Source organism: Argentina anserina, chromosome 1, assembly GCF_933775445.1.
Source record: "Argentina anserina chromosome 1, drPotAnse1.1, whole genome shotgun sequence".
Lineage (NCBI taxonomy): Eukaryota > Viridiplantae > Streptophyta > Magnoliopsida > Rosales > Rosaceae > Argentina > Argentina anserina.
In genome coordinates this window covers 21,466,499-21,484,328 of record NC_065872.1, presented here as the reverse complement: position 1 = coordinate 21,484,328, position 17,830 = coordinate 21,466,499, and the positions used below count along the sequence as shown (strand labels likewise).

Below are 17,830 nucleotides of genomic sequence, written 5' to 3'. Positions count from 1 at the left end.
CTTTAGAATCAAAAGAGTCCATGAGTTGCATCAGGGCGTGGATAGGATTGCCTGTGGTTGAGTCCATGAGCAGAGTATTGAGTATTCTACTCAACATTTTCTTTTCTTGATTACAAAAAAAAAAAAAAAGTTCGTGACAATGCCAAATTGCCAATAAAAATTTGACGTAGATCTGCACATTATGACTGATGCAAATATTCCTCATTTAAATCTACATGGTAGATGATGTCAAACCATCTTGATCAGAGCAGAAAAGAAGCTTCAACGATTTGAAGATACAAGAGGAAAAACACAGTGCTCTTGAAAAAACAAAATTAGTAATCTGAAAATTCAATGCCTGCTTCAGCTTCAGTCAAGCTTTCGTCATTCTCAATCAACATATAATCACAGATCTCTAAAAGTTGATCTGCAAGGGGAGGGATACCTGGATTACGACCGTCATTATATAAGTGGGCATTGATGGTGATCTGGGCAACATCATGCCTAAATTTCTCTCGGGACTTGTACTCCAATTTCCTTACCTTCTCCCGAATTGTTGATAGATCCATGGGGCGCTTTACGAAGTTCAGGTAATCTGGGGCATCCTTTTTGGACACAGGTTTAAGAAAAAGATACGAAACTTCACGTCGTTCTTTGAGGGTCTCTACAATATGCTCCAAGATGTTTGCCAAACCAACCTGAAATCAAACAACAGTTACTTACAATTTTGTACGTTTATTCATTTAATCTATATAAGAGTGACCTTGACAACGATTGGAATGCTCGTACAGATTCTGTAGATATAGTAGTAATATTGCAGATATTGGTAGATACCTACCTCTCCTCCTCTACGACGCTTTGTACTTGGGGCAGGTTCTCCACCATACTTTCCCAACTCAACTACTTGCTTCCTTTTGGAACCCCGATCTCTTTCTGGCATTCTATTATCAAACCTTCTTGTTTGCGAGTCTTCCAGATAGTCATCTTTTACTGCAGGCCGTTTCTTCATCTTCTTATTCCTTGCTTTCTGACGTTCTTCTTCCTCCCTTTCCTGTCTGATGTCTGCTTCATATCGTCTGAGCTCCTCTAGTCTTTCTTTCTCCTCTGCCATCCTCATTTCCTCTTCATAAAGGCTTCTTGCCCTCTCCTCTCTCAATCTGTCTTCATTTCTTCGTTTCTCCTGCTCCTCCCACAATCTCCTATCATCTCGGGCTTTCTTTTTTGCTGTTTCCTTTGCAAAATATGCATCATCCTGCTTCCTGTGCTTTCCAGAACTTGTCAATTCAACAATTCTTTTAGTTTTCCTGTGCTCATCACGGGTGCTCCCATCCTGACTGACTTGATCTAGATCAATAACTTCTTTGGGACGCTTAATTATGATTTTCTTATGCTGTTGCTCTTTATTTGACTCCATTGATGGCTGTTTACCAGTAGAGGACTTGCGAGCTTCCACCATATCTCTGTCTGTAATTGCTGGCGGTCGTATAACAATGTTTGGCTTCTGTGGTTCAGCATGACCCCTACCTACATCGGTTGGAGGCCGTATAACAATAGGGAGCTTATGAGATTCAACTGGTACATTTTCAGGTTTCATTTTGTTTGAGATGATTATTTTATTAACCTTAGGAGTAGACTTCACAATTTCAGGATCAGATATTGCTGGCCGTTCAGAACTCTCGATCTCTCCAGCAACCTGTTTATCAGAGACCTTTTCTGTTGACCCATATTTGAATATCAATGGGAGAACCTTTGGGTTATCAACTTCAGAAGCTTCAATCCCGGAAAGTTTAGTTGCACCTTTATTCAGCTTCTTTGTAGTAGTTTTCTGACACTGACTAGATGAATTCACAGTAGTGGACTTCCCAGATGTTTTCTCCAGATCTGGAGTTTCGAGGTGTGTTTCCTGATCTTCTCGATACCTGGGGCAGTTCTTGTTTGTCCTCATGTGTCCAAGCTGCGCAAATCAAAAGATAAATGACTATCTTACCGTATATACAGAATATTACCAGATTTTGATCTCAGTTATATATGTACCTGATGACATGCTCCACAAACGAAATTATCTCGTGCCGATTTCTTCTCCTTAACAAAGGGAATCTAATTCCAAAGAGCATGTTGGATAAACAGTTATTTTAAGTTAAAAAGGAATCTACGATACATAATAAATTCAGGAAAATAAGCAGTAGAATATAAATTCATTACAGGTTTTCAATTTTAACATATATAATTTTTTGGTACAGAATTTTAATATATTTTAAACCACCCTAAAAAGCAAATAAAAAATAAATAAATATTTTATATTAAAGACTCATCTCAAAAACGTTTGATGCCACTAACAGCAACTTACAACATAAGCCATTTATGTTACACATCTCTATAAAACTTTCTCTTTGACCACAACAAAAGAAAAGGAAAATTGCCTTCAATTACAAAATACAAAGCAGAAATTAGTAGAAATGAAAGTAAAAAATAAGAGGCTAAGAAATGAGCAAGAAGGGATATGCTTGCCTGTTTGGACCCATCTCCTGATATTTTCAGTTTTTTATTCGTTAAACCCATAGGCGTGGCATCATTCTGTTTCATTCCTTTGGGTTTTCCGATCTTTTTTTTAAGAGGATTTTCCATCTGTATCAAAGTATTTAAATAAAGAACATATTCATCACTGGACTGCAAATTGAAAAAAAATAGCTGAACTAAGGAGCAATAAACTGGAATTAAGTAGAGGCAAAACTTTATCTTTTTACCACTTTCACATCTCCAATTGGATTCTCTTTTGAAGTATAGGAACCATCAGCCTGTGCCACATCAATGATTTGCCTGACCCTATCTGCATTCTCAACACCATAACCTGTTCCGGAGCCTGGACCCAATCGAGCTTCGTCCCCCGCAACTCTTGCTTTCTTTTTCTTCTTCCTCTCAGTTTCATCATCTGTGTAAAAACTATATTGGTCAACTATATATATTGTCATCAGATAACACTAAAAAAGTACCCAGAGCACAATGACCAATGTATCTGTTGATAAACTCAGAAAATATACATAATAACAGAAAAAAAAAATAGCATCTTAAGAAGTGCTGCTCAACTTTTGGCCATTGTTCATTTAACACTACCTACATATAGTAAAAAGAAAATGAATATCCACGATCGAAACTTGTAACCACAGCATAAAAAAATGAACAGCAAGTGCTGAGAACAACAGGACATACGTACAGTATGCCTACCTAACATCAAACCAAAGCACTTCATTTGAAAAAAAATTCTCTGTATGCTTACCATCCATAAGCAACCTGCATAATTCAGCTGCTTCGGCTGCCTCATCTTCATTTTCCTCTTCTGCCTGAGCCAAAGAGGACCGCCTCCTCATTTTGAGCCCTTTAACACCATCTGTCTTATCAAGGTTGGATTCATGTTTACCTCCTAGCCCTTCTTCGCATTCTTCTGCATCAAGCAGATTTTCTAAATCCCCAGCAAAGGAATCTAGGTCACTATTATTTCCTTCAGAATCGCTTTCATTTTCATCACCATCTACGGCTGAAAGACTCTGAACTTGTCGCTCCCAAATTTCCTGACATTTCTCACGGTTCTGCTGCTGCAACTGAAGAAAGGACATACGCTGTCCCCGTGCATATTTGCTGATCGTATTTTCATCGACTTTGACCCCAGATGCAGCTTGCTCACTTGATAGCTTACGTATCATTGCGATTCGATGCCATCTAGTCTGCTTCGCAACCAGTTCATCGGAAACACCAAACTTTAGTAGAACCTACAGAATATTAGAAGAGAAGTTCAGCAAAATTAGAAAAATGGGAACAAAACAGTACAAATTATCAAACACGTTCACGAGCCCTCAATGCAATGCTATTGCCCCAGAACAAAGATAATTTTAAGTTTTTCTGAAGTATTCGTATGCATGCCAGGGGTGTGGCCTATTAGCGCTACATGTTTAACTGTCCAGATAAAGAACTCCAATGATATCATCACTATAGATTTAAACAATGAGTTTGAATCAGGGTAGAAGGTCATAGATGTCGGTTTTATCGACTTTGTATACATACATACTCACTCTAGAATTCTGTACAAATTATGATTAGCCTCTGAAGCTCACCTCTTAAATACAGGACAATGAATTCTGAGGCCCACAATAAACTTTTATGGGGCGGAGTTGTTTTGGTGATTTATGGTCACTCATTGGTTATTTAATGAACCTGGATTTATGTCTCAGTTTATCCATTTCTTCTTTTGCTTACCTTTAGGAAAATACTCCTACAGAAATTCGGCCACCATCTTTTTGATTGAGGCAATTAAAGTACTGATTAGACCTTTTCACACACTAGACCACACTTTGTTTTTTTAATACCACTCTTTATAGATGGTGACAGCAAAAATTTTAAAACTTAATGTTTAGCATACAATCTATAATGCCAACCATCATGTGTGTCGTGCTGGCTCTGCTTCAAGCCGTCACACACACACACACACACACACACACACACAAAAAGGTTACAGGATTGTACAAAAAAATAAGACGCTTCTATTTAGATCTTCACATTTTTGTAACCAATTAATTCCAATTTTGTCCTGATGAATTCTGAAGAATAAATTAACCAGTGACTTCTGTACAAAGTTTACAGAGACAATCCCAAATTGTAATTCGAACAAATGTTTGATCAATAGAGACCTTACGGAGGACCATAACAAATTGAGTGTGATTTGCCTTCATCAGTACTTGTTGTAATGATTAGCATGAATAAAATAGTTTTCAACACACACTACTATAACCTAGATTCCACATTCTACAATGATCACCTAATTAGAATACCTTTATGTAGAATTATCTTTGTGAAGTTTTAGGTGTTTAGCGATCAGATTTGATAATGAGTGAGTGAGAGCAAGAGACAAGAATCTTGAAAAGATAGTGATAGCAAGAAGACGACCTGCATGACTGCCATATTTTTTCTTTCCAGGTGATTTGAAAGGCAGTATGGGAATTGACGGTTCACAAAAATTAATGGGGATTCACAAACAAAATGGGAGGTATGCATAAAAGCAGTGAAATAATGATATTGTACTAAAAAAGATACAATATTGACAATCATTACTGAGAATGTATGATTTTAGGGCAGATAGATTCACCTCTCGTGCAGCTTCCATGCTTAGCCTGCGTAAATCAGAATCTGTTCCGGTAACAGTGGAACCTCCACGACCAGCAGCTGATTTTTTCTTCACAACTGCGCTCGACATTGATGCTTTCGGAGTAGAGCGAACATAACTAAACCCCAGGCCCCTACCAGATGGATCACCCACACCAGATATTTCCAAACGCTCAATAGTTTCTTTTCCCTAAAAGAGAACAGTAATAAATAGATCATTAAAAGAATACAGAGATATTGAGATGAAAAAGAATAATCTGAACCTTGCAAGTTGTAACTAATATGAAAAAGTGTGCTTCAGAAAAAAGAAGAATAGAAAAAAGAAAATATATCATATCCAAGAGATCATTTACCAGTGTACAAGATACAAAATTGCTACTCAAGTTCCATGGAGTAATCTGTAGTTCCCTTTCAATGTGGGATGCAGCAGCAAGAGTAATTGCTTCATCAGGGAGACGACTCATTGCAGATGATATGGCTGAAGGATGTGTTTCAGTAATTCCTAAATGTTTGAGCCTGTATAGACCGGCTTGCATGCTTTCATAGGCACATACCTAAATTCAAAAGGTAAGAGAAGATATGTAAACACCACAAGTCGTTGCAAATAAATACTATAGACTGACATAATTAAGTGTGATGGATAAGCTAGCATAGCTACTTCTCTCATTCAATGGCTACAAACACTAGGCTTGACAGCAAAATTACGGTGCCAGGCAATCAGTGATAACTGATAACAACATCATTACTGGGCATGATAATACATATTTTTTGTTATTTAAACCTATTAAGATCCGTTTGCACACTTTCATAGACACATACCTAAAACCCAGAGATGAAAAACAAAAAGAGATGCTAAGTGTTCAGACTTAAGTAAGTGTGATGGACAAGACACATTAGCTATTTCCCTCATACTATCACTACCAGCAAAGGCTTGCCAACAAATTTAGGGTGCCATGCAATCATAACTTCCAATATCATTACTGAGTGCAGACAAAATCTAATAAATATTTGTTGATTGTTCAAGATAAGACATCATTAGTGTAATGAACATATGCAAGACAAGTCATATGATGGACAAAAAACTAGTACTATGGAAACTGTAGCTCTGTTTGTATTAAAACCATAAACCCAAAGAAAAAAATGGTAAAGTTGGAAGTTGTTACTACTACTGGTGAGGAAATCATCCAAATTATAAATATTAGCATATGACTAACACTAAAGAGTTCTAAATATTAGTAAGCTGGAAAGAGTTCTAACTCAAACTTATTCTATATGGCAGCTATCACTATTACGCTCCTCTTTCTGTATTAGCTTCCTCGAGTTTTTTTTACCTTTGAACTCTTATAGGGAAAGTTCTTTCTACTTTCTTATATTTTGAAATGCAAAAAGAATGACACACACACACACGAGAGTAAATGCTGTGCAGCTAGCGGAAATTAATTAAACATAAAGGGAAAATTTCCTACAAAACTATCAAGTATATTGGTATTGTCATTGTTTCTAGCATATTGCTCAGCACACCTCATTTGAACCACCTAATGTGGCAGCTAAACATTGGATACCGCTACAAAATAATTCAATGCAATCTAATCCCCAACTACCGCATCATTTGCCATATTATGTTGTTTATATGTGGTTCATCATGGTTTTGACTGGTATCTTCAGATGTAGCGATCTAAGCTTACTTATAGCTTGTCAACTCATCATTTAAATTTTAGCAGAGACAAAGAAATAAAAGCCTCCAAGTACAACTAACCTCTTCTGGCTTCACTATATTCCGTAATTCATCCTCTGAGAAAATTCGGAAATTGCGCTTCTTAACCCAAATCCATCTCCCATTTGATCCCCTCTGAATTGCCAAATATCATACTATGATGCTCAGTTGAATGGAGTTAACAGACTTATAGCACTAGGGCTCTTAAGAGTTAAGATAACATGTGCCATGGAATAATTTATCATATAGACAAGTACCTGCAAATTCGCAAGTTCCTTCAGCTTCTTTTTAATAAAAGCATCAGTTAGGTAAGGAAATTGGGAAGGTAACTCGTCTGCACGGATACAAGGAAGAGTATTGCGCTTTTCGGCAGCACGGAACTCACGGCAAATGTAGACTAAGAGCCTGTTGATCATGTAATTTTGAAGATTCTTAGTTCCAGGAGACATTACCTCCATGAGAGGTTCCTGCATAAAACATTTATATCAGACTGCTTAATTTCCCCTTGTAGTTGTAGATATCCTAATCATCTGATTCTACTCAGAATGGAAACAAACACTGATACTAAACAGTTAATAAAATAAAATAATATATACTTAAACAGCTAATAAATATCACAAAATCTGCATAATTTTGTAAGGATATAATGACTATGCCAATATGAGGATGTTCTAATCAAGTATACAATGACTACACAGTGACATATACTAAACACATGTCACTGTGCACACAGATATAGAGGGAAGGAGGGAGATATAGACGGAACAGTGCACACAGATGCATACCACTACATTATCACTGCCTATGATATATGTTGTGCTCTTAACCATATGATAAAAAAATTACCACCGTCACGGCCATCTAGGATTACAGAAACCAACTTAGCATTTGGATCTCTTTTAATTTACACTTTGCAATATGACAATCAAACCTTGGTTCTTCTTAAGTAATAGAATACTATATTACTGAAGACAACAACAGCAATGATAATAATGATATGCAAAATAAAATATAAAAAAAAACTAAGACTAATTGATAATTGGCTGGCTTGGCAAATCCCACGTCACTTAAGAGTTAGTGTGATTTAAGGTTAATAAAATGTACCAATGTTTTGCGTAAGAACCACAAATTTATCATCTACGAACAAAGAAACTACAGGCAGAAATATAATAGTATTCTAGCTGAGGTTTAAATATTAAATTCTAAAACCACATTACAACAAATAAACTTTCACACCAAATAAAAAGTTGAATAAAACAACAAAAGGACAGTACTTGTTAATGCATGAGACTTATGTCCATCATTAACAAACAATGATTGCATACATCACTTTTTTGATCACTAGAAAAGAAGAAGAAAAAAAATAAGTACACAAAACATTGTAAACAATGGTGAAGGAAATGAAATTAAACGATTAACCAAAAAAAAAACAAAGAAATGAAATTAAACTACCGATAACTTTAGTAGAAGTGGAGGTTATTGAAATGCATACCTGCTGTCCGACTACATTTAGCCTGTCTATGCGTCTAATTGAAAGCTTTCCCTTTGCAGAGCGAACTAAAAGATAATCAGTTGAGGGCACCTTATGAGAAAATATAGGGGCTCTGTACATGTTTGTTTCCAGAGATGACTGGTTACATCCAGCTTTTGTATCTCCCAGGAAAGGTGATTTATCAGCAGGGTTTAGCGAAATCACATGTCCCAAGCTGCTGTCTTCATTCCGCAACAATGAACCAGTTTGATCATCCGGGGCTGATTTGTGATAATATGTGCATAATCTTGCCCCCATACCAACATTGCTCAAAAGCAAAGGTCTTTCCTCGCAATACCTTTTAAGATGAAAAATCAAGTTAGCCTGGTAGGAACCAATCTAGCAAGGAACCAAAGTTAAAAGCATTAAATAAAAAATATTCTGATAGTAGTTCAGGAAGAAGCCCTTTGCTGGGAGAAAAAAGAAAAGAAAAAGGTGCTTCTCATTCTGAGTTTCTATTTAGTAAGAAGATTGCACATTGACACCCCAAAGCAATGGTTGAGAAACTTGCATTAAAAGTAATATATAAAATAGTTTGAAAAAAGTCATTTAAATGACAGGTTACTTTAATACGTACAAAATTAATGGCTTCATATTACAAGGACCCATTAAAGGAGCCAGTAAAAGAAAACATTCTAAGATTAAACTACAAAAAAGTCGCACTTCTAAGAAACACTAAAGGTGAACAATCAAAGCATTTTTACGAGGAGTTCAGCATAGGAACAGACAACTCCACTCGTCAAATCTGGGGCTGTTCATAATGCTTTCTTAATCCTATCCGTGAATCTACTTGTCATCCAGAATGTATGGCTTCGAAAAGGTATTTTGCTTGATTTTTATTTCCTATATTATTTTCCATAGGAAGGTTCCAGCAGTTTAAGTATGTCAATTTGAATGGTCCTTCATATATAACCTCCAAGGCAATAGAAGTACTGCGGAAAGTAGCAAGTATATGTCTACAGCCAACGTTTATATAGAGTTTCAACCAGCAAACAGGAAGCAGGGGAGGGTTTCTCTCAAAACTCCCTATGATTGCGCAATTCTTCTCAAAATATTCAGACTAGACCCTTCAATAGAAATTTTGATGGCAAAATCCAAGATATGGTAAAAATCTAAAAGCATTGGTTGGAAGAATAAAGAAGTAACAATCTCATATAGATGGTGAGGATTAATAGCTTACTCAACAAGAAAGACATGCCCATCTTTCACTGAAAGGTCAGATTTCTTCTTAAATGCTCCAGGAGGCCGCAAAGATTTATTCTCACCAGGAAGCTTTTGTGCCCTTGGCAACAAAGATATCTTTGTACGGACAAGATGAATCAAAGAGTTTGATTGAACATTTTGAGCAGCAAGTGTTTTATCATCTTCAAGTTCCCTCCCTAAGTAAAACATCTTCACTGTTTCGGACGGCTTAAAATCTATAAAAGCAATTGTAGTGAATAAGCTTTTATACTTCTCAAAAATATACATAACTACTATGCACATTAAAATTAAGCATATATTTTAAAATAGAAAATATATATATTAATGGAAGAAACATATCGAACGTAGAAGTTACAAACCTAGCTTTTTTGAAGCTTTTGCTGTAACATAAGCAACAGTTTCCTCAGCATTTACATGAACCTTACTGCCTCTGCCACCCAAGCTCTTAATAATGATCCTCATTGGTCCTTGAGTGGACAGCTTCCCTTGTTCTTTTACAGCAATATGAATGTCATGGGGATACCACAAAGCTTTTGGTCGATGAAAATTAGCAACATCCTTGCTGCAAAGAAAAAAACCACCAGCACGTAAGAATAAGTCTAGAGAGTAGGACACGGGTGCCATTGCATGGAAGATTCAAAGTATGAACTAAAACTATTACTGTCACTATGAACTGAACGGGTATGCATAAAATGAAGCTAACAGGATCTAAATGCACTCATCAATTCAAAGAAATTGCTTACATTACTAAGATTTAGTAATTAAAAATGTATTGGAAGGCACATGGCTTAAATACACTTGAGCAACAAAAGCATCTAATACAAGAGCTTTTTTCCTGCTTTGGAAACATACAATAAATTTCTGGCCATTGATTATCTTAAACCTACTTTTGATGTGCATGATGCTCTAGCTCGGGGACAGACTCAAGTATTTTTGCCATCATACCCAGCAAAATGACACTAGCTATCAAAAAGACAACCCTATCTCAATAGATAGACATGTAGCAGGCTACTGACCATTCTTTCACTGATAGGCACAACAGGGGTGGTCTGGAACTGCTTTGGAATCTATTCATAAATTGGTCGGATAGACTTCATTAACAGCAGATTTAGGGATGTTTCAGTTTCAACAATTTCCACAGCAATTGCAAGACATGGTGGTGTGTCTTTGTTTTTCTTAGTGTGTTTTAATTTGGGTTTTTGTTTGTTTTCGGTACGAGGATGTGGTACTCCTTTCGTTTTATCAAATTTGGTTGGTCGCGGAGTGGGTAGATATAGACCACAAATAAAGTGTTGGCACACAGCAAGTTGACAATCAAATGCTAAAAGCAGCATCTGTATGTGTGATAACAAGTGCCAGCATAGAACAGCCAAATTTTTAAATACAAACAGTTTTCTGGTGACTGACTAAAATCTGACTGTAGGAGTTGTAGTGAATCGGTCAACAAGTTAGTCAGAGAAACAGAACAAGCACAGCAAACCAAGAGAAACAACCACAAAGAAAAGAACACAGGAACACAGATTTAAGGTGGTTCAGCAAATAGCTTTGCCTACATCCACCGGACAGAAACACACTTCCACTATGATAATAATGGGTACACAAGAAAGACTAAGAAAACAAGGACTCTCCTCTTCCTATCTTTCTCCTCTCTGCCATCTCTCACCCTCTAACCGAGAATGGAACACACTATGCTCTTTGTCTCTGTGATGCCTAAACCTAGAGCATAACCCCTCCTTATATAGCCATAAGGACAACAAACATATTTCCTCACCAAATAGGAATCCTATTCCTAATAGTGGTAGGCTATAAAGCCTTCTCCTTCTACAAGTAAACCATCATCAATAAGGATTCTCTATCCTTATCGGAACACCATACTCTAAGAAACCATCTTAGGAAAAACACATGGGCTGGAAACCCAACAGGAGTTGAAAAAAAATGATAGTGTCAGGCGTCCTTGCCCTTTTTCATTATTATGACAATTTCACCTTGTCAGCGATAAGATTAACATACACATATACTTCAGATTTCTTAATCCATTTGACTGGCATTTAATATGGTAATCTTTCCATGGATTAAATATATTAAAACCTTCAAATCTTTTGAAATATTATAACCTTCTTGAAAATTGAGATTAAGAAGCACAGAAAAAAGAATAAAAAATAAGTACAACATTTAACTGATAAAACATGATAAATCGACTAAACAACACATTATATTAAAAAAATTGCATTCATCTTACTTGTTTAACTTCAACTTCATTGTCTGTAGCATCAGTGCAGGTTGTGAGTGATAAATCTTTATGCCTTGAGCAGTGCGCTTTTTGAAATTTGATTTTAGTTGCTGAGAAGTTTTCCTATTTGAATAGTGTTTGTCATTAGCAACATGTCGCCAACCAAATTGACTTCCATGATTTGGCAGCTCCGGAGAGTCCCCATTGCCTGACTTTAAAGGACGGCCTACAATCATGGCCCCTGAATGAAGCTTAAGATGTTCAGAGTCTTCGTTATCCAAAATCTCAAAAAGCATTTGCTCATCTTCAAGATCAAGGATAAGCTTTGGCCTCCTAATAGGTATATCTGGGTCCCATATTATTTGATCTAACCAAGATCCTTCCACTATGTCTCTGTTGTTTGAACTGAATTTGCTGAAATTCCTGACAGCATGTCCCTTATGAAACTTCTCACCTGAATTCTCAACTCTACCATCCGCATGGTCTTCCGCTTCACATCGAGATTCTAACCTTAAAAGTTGGGGATGATACCTGCTTTCTAATATTTTGAGACACGGCGCGCCTGAAGAATTTCTCGAGCCGAAAGGCTCCAATAGAGTGGAGTGCCTGTGCAGCATAAGACTGTGATCTATCTCATTAAATTCTTTCTCAGAATGTGTGTGAATCTTTTGTAACTCAGGATCAGATTCGGCTTCACTATTAATTGATACTTCATCAGGTCCAGAAATTTCACACCTTTCAACAGACTTGTCACTCGTTACAGGAGAGTTGCCCCAAAAAATTTCCTCTTCCCAGTCTTGCTGATCAAGTGGATAAAATGTAGAGCACAAAGGTGATTTTGTTTCAAAAGAAGGATCCACGGTGGTATCCTCTTTCATTGGTTCCGCGATGAGGCACAAGCCCTTTCTTGGACCATCCTGCAAATCCAAAGGGGTATCCTCTTTTACGAAGTCAAATTTTGCAACGAGGTCATCATTATTGAATTCTGAGATACCAAGATTCACTGCACCTGCCTGTTTTAAAGATGGAACTCCATCACCAGTTCCTTTTAGAAATGCCTCTTCATCATCTTCAACAATATCAGAGATATTCATCACTTCATACCTATCTGGAAGGATGTCCATGTATTAAACACTTAAAGTTAAACATTCTGCAGAAAATAATAGTAGAACTTATGCCCTGTTGTTCAGACCAAAAAAGAAACATAGAACGGTTTTTCAAAGGAAAACTATAAGCTATAATAAAAAATAAAAATAAAAAGTAAGATGCTACGGAAGTTTTAGAAAATAAAACTAAAAAAAGATATATCATGACAGCATTCCTTTATCAAGGATTTTATGGCCAGCAAAAGATGTAATTTTTCACATGTTGGGTATAATCATGGAGCCAAACAACATTAAAGACTACCTTTAGCAACAGAGTACCTATGCTCTCTTCTTTCTGCCTTCTTCAAAGGTACATGAATGCCAAAGATCTCTGAGAACCGTAAGATTACCAATCCATCTTCTATGCATAGAACAGGCAGGGGTGTGGAACTTCTGTCTGAAAGTGATTCCTGTAGGGTAGAGAGAGAGAGAGACAGAAGAGAGAGAGAGAGAGAGAGAGAGAGAGAGAGAGAGAGAGATGTAAGCCACAATGAAAAGTTACAAAAAAGTGACAGGCACTACCATGATCAGGAATGCATTTACCCCCGTACAAAGAAAATAATCACACTCACAAAGAATGCATTTACCCTTGTACAGAGAAAATAATCACACAAATAATATGTTTCCCACTACTCCATTTTGTATAGCATCTTAAAGAAATCACCAAAGGCAGTGTAATGTCATTGCACAACTTCGGTAGAGACGAAATATCATCCTTTCCACAATAATGTCCCCAACGTGTCCAAAAAGCACAAAAGACATAATCCAGCATTCCAGCTCATAGGATATATCTTGGTTTGGAGTATTGCTGCGAGAAGATACCACAATTTGTATTTTGGAGAAAGAAAAAAAAAAGAATAATTCAATTTCATCCACCTTCTTAGTCCCAACACTGTCAAATATATAACACCATTTACACAATTAGTTCGGTCTAAGCAAGTCTAGGGGCAAGTCTGGGACAGTTTAGGGAAATAGGAAGGTCCAACAAGTCCACTCTACCAAAGGATCACTAACTTCTCCTCATACATAAACTATATAAATTATATAGGAGTTATATGTACAGGCCAGCACCTACATCAACCTAGCAGGCAACTTGAAAAATCAAATATCTTCAATCCATAAAATCTTTGAGCCATCAGTTATTGGTTGCTAATTTAACGTGTGGAGAGGAAAGAGACATTACTCGGGAATATATTTCTTTATGGTATCCTATCATCTGAAATATAGATATTAACTGTGTGCAACTGGCTGGGATTCCATACAAGTTTTAGACTCAACCTAAAGTCCATGGAAAGACATACGGAAAAAATTTCTTTTGTAGGAATTTCAGCTGAGAAAGCAGTTATTTCTTAGTTTCACAGCACTGTGCAAATCCTGTATCTTTTAACATAAGTTGGTTATTATTCTGTGGTGTTCTTGAGTGTAGTTATAACACTCAGTAGATGTAAGTGCAAAACACAGCCACCTTATATATCTTCACAACTTCATTTCCAATGACATAAGTATCAAAGTATGAAAAGATGTGAATCTTTCAGATATCACCAGAATCTGACCTGAACTTCTTCTGCATGATCAACCAAATTTTCAGAATCCAGCGCACCAATATCACAACCATTATCATCAGATGTTTGTCCTTCACGATCTGCTGCAATATGCATACCCTCATCTGCTGAGTGTAATGCAAAAGCACGTCATATTTCAGAACATAAAACAATCCAGAATAAATTAATAGAATACAGAAAAATCCGAGATTGTAATCCATTTCGATCTTTGATATGCATTTATAAGCTTTGTGATAGTATAATTTTTTTAAGTCAGCATGCAACTGCACACACAATTTGACAAGAATACTAAGCTTTTATAAGAGCATATAATACCTACCACTAGATTGCTTATAAAATTCTCACATCTTCTGTGTACTTTTAATTTGTATAGAAATTGCATCTAGTACAAAATATCAACAGACACAAAATATCAATAGACAAGTACCTTGTTGTACCACGACATCAGTAATAACAAGTATAATTATCATTACACATTTACTTAAAATATATCTAGTGGCTCATACATTTTAGACAATTTTTTCCATGTCGTATATAATCATTAAATTTTAAAACCTATAAGTGATCAAGGTGAAAGAATGATAACTCCATCAAGAATGCTTAGTATAAAACTTTATTCAACCGCATACATACCAAACACAGAAGTAGACTGAACATCAACATCATTTTCAACCACCTCGTGTTCCTCTTCCTGTTCACTTTCCTCATCATAATTTTCCTCCACCTCATCTTCTGCTTCACGTAATTTTGACCATGAAACTTCTGCAGAAAGATATTCCTTTTTGGGCAAGAGATGGTCCTCCTCAGTAACAGCTAAAGTCTCTGGTCCCTCAAAATCCTCATCGATATCAAAATAATTGACTGCATTCTCAGCCTTCTCATCGTAGTCTGACAGAATAATGAAAGCAGAATCAGAACATTTGAATGACATAATTCAGAAAACTATATCTTTATTTCTTATTGCTTCAAGATAAGGTTGGACAACTTTCCGAAACCCACCATACAAGCAAATGAGAAAAGCTTTGCACACAAGAAAAGCACAAAATGAAAGGTGAATATGCATTTTCAGGACAGATGCTCCTTCCCAACTGAGCAATCAAATTATCCTCAAGTCCTAGTGATTATGTAGCTATGAAGAAAATAAACTTAAAGAACAAAGACGAGGTAGCTATGGTCATAGTCATCTCCAGCTAATGAATCATCACCTAACATCATACCGCATTACAAGTTGAAGTGATATAGCCGCAACTCGAAGATGTTCTTATAAACATAAAATTTTAAAAGATAAAGTTAGACCAAGTTCAACCCAGGGAGATGGGATGGAGTACGAAAAAAACATCACAACAATACATGAGATCACTCCCCCAGCTTACAACCTTGTTCGGCAGCATCAGTAGATGTCCGCTGTGATAGTACTGACAACTAAAAAAAACAAAAATTTGGGGTCAGTGATAAAAAAAAAAACAGACATAGGGAAACAATCTGATAAAGAAAGAAAAGTAAAGAAAGCATGAATTCCATACACGTATATCTGTTAGAGAAGGACCGAGCTTGTCGGCAAGCGCAGAAAGATGTTCCTTTGCATCCTGAAAAAAACATATAATTGTGTTTTACAATATAAATTACATTAAAAAAAACAAAAATAAAAACTGAATACTCAATAAGTAGCAACAAAAATGGAACAAATTTGACTGATTTTGCAAATTGCTGACATAATTCATCGAGATGATCAAACTAGACGATTACAGTGTTTCAACTGAAGCTGCAGAAGAATCATTAGAAACAAATACCTCATCGAGATAATCAACATCAAGATCACCGGAGTCATTGACATTGCCAAACATAAAACCGAGAAGTCGGCCGCCACTACCGGGGGCCTCCTCCTCCTCCTCCTCCTCTTCCTGCTCCTCCTCGTCGTCGTCATCGGCTTCCTCGTATCGTTGTTCTCCCTCTTCATCTGCCAAAAAGTAAAGCCCTAGCGAGTAAGAAACTGACTAATTGAATAAGCAGCTTGAAGTTTAGATTTGAATTGAGAAATCAAAGCATACCTAAAACGGCCATGGTGTTCGGATTTGGGGTTGTGAAGATTGAAGAAGAAGAGTCTTTTGATTTCTGGAGAGCGAATTATTACGATAACAAGAGGGAAGCATTGCCCCTTTTATTAGTTTTATAGACTTGGATCCCTGGTGGCGGTGACTCGTCGTTTTTTGTTTCTCTGTTTTTTTTTTAATTGAATACTCGTCGTTTCTCTATTCGCTTCGTTTTTTGCTAATTGGGGTTCGTCATTTTTTTATAAATACTAGTGATCATCTAAGTTATATGGGAGTGAATAACTTCCAACGCAGTGACTTGTGAAGTGACTTGTGAATAGAAGATAATTTTTCTATTTTTTTATAGTCTAATTTTGTTATTTATTTTTTTAGAGTTTTTTTACCAACAGTCCCTCAACTCTGGTGTACCTACCAATGTGATACCTCAACTCTTAATCGTACCAATGTGATACCCAGACTCTAGTATTGCTATCATTGAAGTACTTCCGTTAGTTTTTTTTAACTTTTCCGTTATCTTGGTGACGTGGCAGTTACGTGAGGCCCACAAAGAGGGTTAAAAGACAAAATTAACCTCATCTGAGAGGAGCAATGTTTTTCCCGCCCTTTACCTTGAGAAAGACACCCAACAATTCCAATTTTGGCGCCAATTTTCCCTCCCTACTCCTTAATTTGTGTCTCTTATCTAAACTAAAGAACTACCGCCAACCAGTCGACCACAATCTGATAAAACCTAGATCAATCTCATTTTCTATTTTTACCCTAGCACTTGTTAAACTAACAGAATAAATATAGAAATTTATATGGAACATCTCATTTCCACAATCTCATAAGAATAAAAACACATAACTTAACGAAATTCAAATACATGTTTAAGTACCATTTGTTGCCACCTTTTATGTTGATCTGCCATGATTTTTACTTGTAAGAACTAATGGTACATGTAGTTGAATTTCGTTAAGCCAGAGGGAATAATACCAGCAGATAAAGCATTGTACTAATGGTACTTAAAAGTTCTTACAAGCAAAAATCATGGCAGATCAACATAAAATGTGGCAACTAATGGTACTTAAACATGTATTTGAATTTCGTTAAGTTATGTGTTTTTATATTCTTATGAGATTGTGGAAATGAGATGTTCCATATAAATTTTTATATTTATTCTGTTAGTTTAACAAGTGCTAGGGTAAAAATAGAAAATGAGATTGATCTAGGTTTTATCAGATTGTGGTCGACTGGTTGGCGGTAGTTCTTTAGTTTAGATAAG

General features: G+C 36.4%; 2 protein-coding genes across 4 annotated transcripts in view; both read right to left on the bottom strand.

Annotated features, from left to right (window-relative positions):
* Positions 1-17,830, bottom strand: part of LOC126791983 (40S ribosomal protein S17-like) — a 56,409-nt gene that overhangs the window by 38,277 nt on the left and 302 nt on the right. The window lies entirely within an intron of this gene.
* LOC126791706 (transcription initiation factor TFIID subunit 1) lies at positions 147-16,407 on the bottom strand. 3 transcript variants are annotated; one of them, XM_050518171.1, is made up of 20 exons: positions 16,306-16,407; positions 16,039-16,101; positions 15,892-15,937; positions 15,149-15,403; positions 14,507-14,619; positions 13,216-13,363; positions 11,818-12,916; positions 9,938-10,140; positions 9,556-9,793; positions 8,337-8,673; positions 7,102-7,311; positions 6,887-6,979; positions 5,484-5,684; positions 5,114-5,320; positions 3,254-3,743; positions 2,724-2,908; positions 2,488-2,604; positions 2,014-2,076; positions 818-1,933; positions 147-677 (listed from the first exon to the last, which is right to left on the bottom strand). In XM_050518171.1, exons 1-20 carry the CDS (start codon positions 16,357-16,359, stop codon positions 315-317), a joined length of 5,601 nt encoding a protein of 1,866 aa, XP_050374128.1. In that variant the 5' UTR covers positions 16,360-16,407; the 3' UTR covers positions 147-314. The 3 variants fall into 3 exon arrangements, with proteins under 3 accessions (XP_050374128.1, XP_050374136.1, XP_050374144.1); XM_050518187.1 differs by lacking the exon at positions 147-677 and having other exon boundaries at positions 1,130-1,503; positions 1,601-1,933; positions 14,507-14,622; XM_050518179.1 differs by lacking the exons at positions 14,507-14,619; positions 15,149-15,403; positions 15,892-15,937; positions 16,039-16,101; positions 16,306-16,407 and having other exon boundaries at positions 13,233-13,361.

Bases quoted from the DNA above. Each gene is read 5' to 3' on its own strand.
- LOC126791706 (XM_050518171.1), bottom strand. From the start codon at position 16,359: ATGTTTGGCAATGTCAATGACTCCGGTGATCTTGATGTTGATTATCTC. The intron at 13,364-14,506 runs GTCAGATTCTGG...TCTACCCTACAG, and splicing joins ATCATGCAGAAGAAGTTCAG to GAATCACTTTCAGACAGAAG. The intron at 3,744-5,113 runs GTGAATCTATCT...AATATTCTGTAG, and splicing joins GCATGGAAGCTGCACGAGAG to GTTCTACTAAAGTTTGGTGT.